The sequence below is a fragment of the Phascolarctos cinereus genome, unplaced genomic scaffold (assembly GCF_003287225.1).
Source record: "Phascolarctos cinereus isolate Bilbo 61053 unplaced genomic scaffold, phaCin_HiC Scaffold_2;HRSCAF=192, whole genome shotgun sequence".
Classification (NCBI taxonomy): domain Eukaryota; kingdom Metazoa; phylum Chordata; class Mammalia; order Diprotodontia; family Phascolarctidae; genus Phascolarctos; species Phascolarctos cinereus.
Window position 1 is genome coordinate 373638131 of NW_027555625.1, and position 6245 is coordinate 373644375.

Genomic DNA, 6245 nt, shown 5'->3' on the forward strand with positions numbered 1-6245 from the left:
GCCCTTGTAAACACCCATTCCAGCGGGGTCAGAAGCCTTGGTGTTCTTGATTTCAGTAACTCTGTGGACTCTGCTTTTCTTGGTTTGCGTAGAGGCACTGCTTCCCAGTCAGTAGTTGCTTCAACTTTAGTCCTTCATAAAATAGTTCTACTCTTCAACCTGTCCCGAAATGTAATACAATGCTGCCACCTGGCGGACATTCTGAGACTTTCCAAATAAACATTCCGTCTCCCAGTTTCTCTTTAAGATGACTCCAGATCTAATAATAAATACCTGTTGCGGACAGGGAATTCAAGAGTCCAATGAAAATATTCTCTACCTATGTGCAAAAACATCTTGCAGCTCTGGGCTGATACCGCCTGTGGCCGCTGTGGCACAAGGTTGAATCAAGGAGAAAGCACCTCAAACAATCGCCATTGCTAAGCTACGCAGAGAAAGTGAAAGATCTTCGCCAGGCTGCAGTTCCTCCTTGCGCCCTTCACCCGATGGCAGCTCTACAGGGGAAAATTCAGGCTAACAGGCAAATAGTGGTCCTTCTTCTCTTTCTGTGCGCGTCTGAGGGTGACGCGGGCACAGTGCGGTATTCGGTGGCTGAAGAGATGGAGAGCGGTTCCTTTGTGGCTAACGTAGCCAAGGACCTGGGGTTGGAGACCGGAGAGCTATTGGCCAGAGGGGCGCGGCTAGTTTCAGATGACAGCAAGCAGCATTTTCGACTCCACCGCAAGACTGGAGATCTGTTTGTGAAAGAGAAGTTGGACCGGGAGGAGCTGTGCGGGAAAGCGGACCCGTGCGTGTTGGGCTTTGAAATCGTACTGGAGGAGCCGCTGCAGTCCTTCCGAGCCGAGGTAAGGGTTTTTGATATCAATGACAATGCCCCAGTGTTCCCACACCACAGGCCACTTTTAAAGATCCCTGAAAGCACTCCCTTGGGCTCTCGGTTTCCTTTGCAGAGCGCCCAGGATTTGGACGTGGGGCTCAATGGCCTTCAGAATTACTCTCTGAGCGCCAATGCCTATTTTCATTTGCATACTCGTTTTCGCAGCCACGGCCCTAAGTATGCGGAACTCGTACTTATTAAACCCCTAGATCGAGAGGAGCAACCCCAGGTCAACTTAACCCTCACGGCAGTGGACGGAGGCTCCCCGGCTAAATCTGGAACAGTTCAGATCTTCGTCATGGTTCTTGACGTCAATGACAACGTACCTCAGTTTTCTCGGTTGGTGTACCGCGCCCAGATCTTGGAGAATAGTCCCAATGGTTCTTTAGTAATCTCAGTGTCCGCTACCGACGTAGACGAGGGCACTAACCGGGAAATAGCATATTCTTTGGCTCAAAACCCAGAAGGAATTCTCCAGACTTTCCATATCAACTCTGAAAATGGAGAAATCCGACTCCGAGGGCCAGTGGATTTTGAAGACGTTGAGAACTATGATATTGACGTTCAAGCCATTGATGGTGGGGGTCTATCTGCTCACAGCAAAGTCCTGGTGGAAGTGGTGGATGTGAACGACAATGCCCCGGATGTACTGGTCACCTCCATTTCAAGCCCGATCCCAGAGGACTCTCCACTCAATACTGTCGTGGCCCTTTTTGGTGTGCGAGACCGTGATGTTCGAGTAGGAGGGAAAATCACCTGCTTCCTTCAAGGAGATCTCCCGTTTGTCATCAAACCGACATTCAGAAATTCCTACTCCCTGGTCACTGGAGGGGCCCTTGATCGCGAGAAAGTGCCAGGATATAACCTGACCATTGTAGCAATGGATACAGGGATTCCTAAGCTGTCCACAGAGACGATCATCGAAGTGTTGATATCCGATATTAATGATAATCCCCCTGTATTTAAGGAGGCGTCTTATACCTTGACTGTCAGAGAGAACAACAGCCCAGCAGTTTTTATTGGCCAAGTCCACGCCGATGACCTAGATTCCGACGAGAATGCCCAGATTGCTTATTCACTGCTTCCTCCCGAAAGTGGCGATCTCTCTGTCTTCTACTATATCTCTATTAATTCGGACAATGGGAAGCTCTATGCTTTGAGATCCATGGACTACGAAGCTATCCAGGCCTTTCAATTCGTAGTGAAGGCTGTAAATGGTGGGCCCCTGCCTCTGAGCAGCCAAATCACCGTCCGAGTAATTGTCTTGGATGTCAACGACAACCTCCCAATGATCTTGTACCCGCTGCAAAATAGCACTTCGCCTTGCAATGACCTGGTGCCCAGAGCAGCAGAGGTGGGTTACCTGGTGACTAAGGTGGTCGCTGTTGATGGGGACTCTGGTAAGAATTCCTGGCTTTCTTATGAGCTGCTCAAGGCCACAGACCTTGGGCTGTTTTCCGTGGGAAGGCAAAATGGAGAAATTCGAACCTTGCGACTGATATCGGAGAGAGACCACATGAAGCAAAAAATGGTCATTGTGGTTCGGGATCACGGCCAGCCTACACTCTCTACCACCGCCACATTGAATATTCTGCTGGTGGATGGCTTCTCTGATCCTTATGTACAGCTTAGGGATCAGTCCAAGCGGGAGAGGAAGACAAACCCCTCCACTAAATACCTGGTCATTTCCTTGGCTGTGCTTTCCTGTCTTTTTCTGTTTTCAGTCACTGTAATCTTTCTCATTCACATTTATCAGAAGATCAAATATCGACAAAAACAGTTTACTACCTCTGAGCACTTCTACTATGACTGCAGTTTCCCTAGTCATTTGATAGATGGACAGGGTGCAGAGACTCTGGGTCGGGTCTGTCCTTATGAAGTGGGCTCGGCTACTGGCACTAGTAACAGTGAGTTCCGGTTTCTCAAACGATTCATGCCCAATTTCCCAGTTCCTTCTGGTGTGGTAGAAAGAAGTAAGGGAGAAAATGAATCCCATTTACCCTCCAACTTGGATCTGGACAGCCCAAGGAGGTCAGAGGGCTGTCCCAGAATGTCTGATGAATACATGTAAATTCTTGTTATTGGACATAAGTGAATGGCAGATTGTGAAAATGAGCCTCTATTCAACTTAGCTACATCCTGTGTTACACCTGGGTCCTTAGGTCCTGCAAAGGACAAACCTAGAATCGATCTTGAAAGTGAACATAGCAAGTGATTTTCTCAGTACAACAAAAAGATGATGCTCTCCAGAGCTAAGAGCTCCAGTCTTCCAACAGTTAGAATCCCATTAAGGAGGTGAATTAATAGCTGAATGGTTTGTAAATATCAGAGAACTAGGATCCTTTGACTTTCTTCTGCTTCCTGAGGTGGGCTTATTAATGAGTGATTCCTTCACTTGTGCACAACCTGGAAAGAGATCAGCTCTATCTCCACTGGCTCCAGGCAAATAAATACTCTATTCCTTACTTTGAAGTCTTCAAATGTCTCCACAGGTGGGCCATACTCCAGGCAGAAGACTCCCAATCCCTGATAGCCTATGCAGAATTCTCTAGCTTTTGCCCTTCTGTAGGTGGTTAAGAAAACTTAGGGAAGAGCCTTCTGTTATGTGGGACCCTTCTCTCCAGTATAAAGAATGATAATCAGAAAATCAGTAGCATGTTTGCTCTTATCCAGAAATCTCTGAATTTGTTGATGAGACAGCTGCTATCTATTTAGTGGAGTCCTTTAGCCATAGTAATCAGGGATAAACATTTGAGAAAATCTGATGGTTGGTAGATACCAAAAGAAAAATCTTAGAAGCAGCAATGAAAAGCAAAGTGGAAATAAGTGTCAGAAGAGTTAAGTGAGGAGTTGTAACTTCCTTGACAAGATAAACTCATGTCTATATTGGATCATCTCAAGTGTCTCTCTCTTGACTGCAGGACTGTCTTGTTTAGATATTTAGAAGATGTCTAGTTGAGGAAAACTGTACTTTTTTTTTCCCATGGAGAGTGTTTTGTTAATTTCCTTGCAATCTCACACTTCAGGAAATCAATTTAAGATCCAAATAGAGATTAAAGGCATCAGTGAAAAGATAAAACCAGCAGCAAAATTAAATTATGAGACTGACTCTCCCATTAAAAAGAAGCTCTTGAATCTAAGTAGATGTTGGTAAGTGAAACCAAGTTTTCAGAAAGAACAGATGCTAAATCTAATAAGTCTTGAAGAATCAAATTTGTAGGTCTTGAAAAATCACAGGATAATTGAATTAGTTATATTTCAAAGTCTTCATAAAACAAGTGTCTCTGGGAAAATTCATTTTAAAAAGTCTGGTTCTGAAACTGGTTCCTGAAATTTACCAATGTGCCAGGCCCAGGCCTTAGGCAAGCAGAGCATTCTGCAGAAGAATGTTTCCATGGCAAAGGCCCTGTATAACTCCATTTCTCAGGTATGCCTATATTCAGTCAGAGTGAATATCTAAGGGAGCTGAGGTCCATATCAGTTGGCCACAATCAAGATGCTTTGAACAGCCAGATCTTTGGGGGGAAGCTCCAATCTGATAAAAAACTGCAGTTCTCCAGGAAGATATAGTAAGTTTTCCATAAATGCTTATAGATGATGTTGAAAAGTAAAGTAGGGTAATGGAAAGACCTAGATCTGAGTCTTAGCTCCAACATATGCTATCCATGTCACAATGGTCATGTAATAACTTTCAGTTTTCTCATCTGCAAAATTGACCAAATACTGCTCTTACTAACTCCTTCATGGGTTTGTTGTGAGGTAAGTACTATATAAAAATTAGCTATGGTGATGGTGATGATGATGATGATGGCGATAGTGATAATGGTGATGATGATGATAGTGTTAAATTGGCATGTTCTTCAAAGACCCAGGTTTTCCTCCACACCATGATGTAACAACATAGGAAGAATTTGCTAGAAGACCAAATAAACACTCTATTAATAATTCAATATGTGAAAGGCCTATAAAATTAGACACATTATTGCTTGCTCATTTCCTTGGAGATGCCAATGCTCATGATTTACTAGTTAAAATTAAGAGGATGGGGAAGCTTCTCCTTTGTTTTACTGTGAAAGCTTTCCCCTCTTCTGTCCCTGATTTCTGTGGTCCTGATTTTGATTCCTAAGCCCAATCCCCCTATCTTTGAACTCTTTGGGATAAAATGAAAACTGCTAAGATTTCCTAATGTATCATTCTTTAATATGAATTGGTTTTTGGAAAGTAAATTAAGAAATGTTTTGTTGATCTTTTTTGTTTGTTCCTCTATTAAGTGAGTTTTAATATTCAGTCATTTACAAAATACAAAAAGGAAAGAAATATTTTGGTGAACATATTTCTTTTTCTAACAGCAGTTTAGTGACTGAGTGCTCTAATTATGAATAATTTCCTTCTGATGAAATTTCATTTATGTGCCTTGTTTTGTGAGAATATGGTAAATGCAACTCTACATGATTCCTTCTGGAAACAAGTGTGTTTTGTGCTTTAAATATCATTAATCCATTTCTGGCTCTGGCTTTGTATCTCTTTTCATGGTGCTTTCAATACGTCTGTTGAATTTGGATTTGATCTTAAGAAATTCCTTAACCTTCCTTTGTCTTTCCTCATTTGTAAAGTGAAGATGTTGGACCAAATAATTTCTAAAGTTCCCCCTAGCTCTTAAAACTCCATGGTTCCATACATTAGAATGATGATTGATAGTATTTTTTAAACAATTATGTTTCTTAAATATGATATTTTAAAAGTATTTTTAAAGGTTTGCTGTTTTGTTGTTTTTACATATTGGATGTATTAAGTTTTGTTTTCTATGTTCAAATATCTCCAGTTTTATCATGAAAGATATGATGAAACTATTTTTAAGCTTTGTTTAAAAGATTTGTTTCCTTGTTACTTTGAGGGTGTTATTCAAACTACAATAGCCATTTTGGTAATCATATCTAAGTACAGCCAAGGTCAATCTCAAATAACCAACACCCAGATCTTCCTTTTCTTCTTGAACTCCCCCATCAGTATAGTGTGCTGTAAGCAATTTTAATCATTTTATAAAATGGCTAGAAAGAATAAATTACATCATACTGAAGGTGTCTTATCATTCTCTGACCCAGTAAGGAATAGTCCCTTCATAACCCCAGTACTAGAAATTGTATCACTTAAGAGTTGGGAGAAGGTGACAATCAACAGCAGTAATGCTGATGCTCCTCCCCACACCCATGCACTAGTTTTTGGGGTACAACTCCAGAGGAGGGGGATGTGGAGATGCTTCTCTCTCTCTATCGAAGGGGAAGAGTTCAACAATAGGGAGTGTCTATCTTGGTAGGAAGAATGCACAAATGGACCTACTGGTAGCAATCACACTCCAATTGGAGCAGTC

The 6245-nt window shown here is 42.3% G+C and overlaps 1 protein-coding gene across 1 annotated transcript; it reads left to right on the plus strand.

Moving 5' to 3' along the window:
- Nucleotides 1-445: 445 nt before the first annotated feature.
- On the plus strand, nt 446-5954 carry PCDHB1 (protocadherin beta 1). The gene has a single exon (XM_021004968.2). It carries the CDS (start codon nt 486-488, stop codon nt 2946-2948), a length of 2463 nt encoding a protein of 820 aa, XP_020860627.1. The 5' UTR covers nt 446-485; the 3' UTR covers nt 2949-5954.
- The last annotated feature ends 291 nt before the right edge of the window (nt 5955-6245 follow it).

Coding starts and splice junctions, on each gene's coding strand:
- PCDHB1 (XM_021004968.2), top strand. CDS start 486: ATGGCAGCTCTACAGGGGAAAATTCAGGCTAACAGGCAAATAGTGGTC.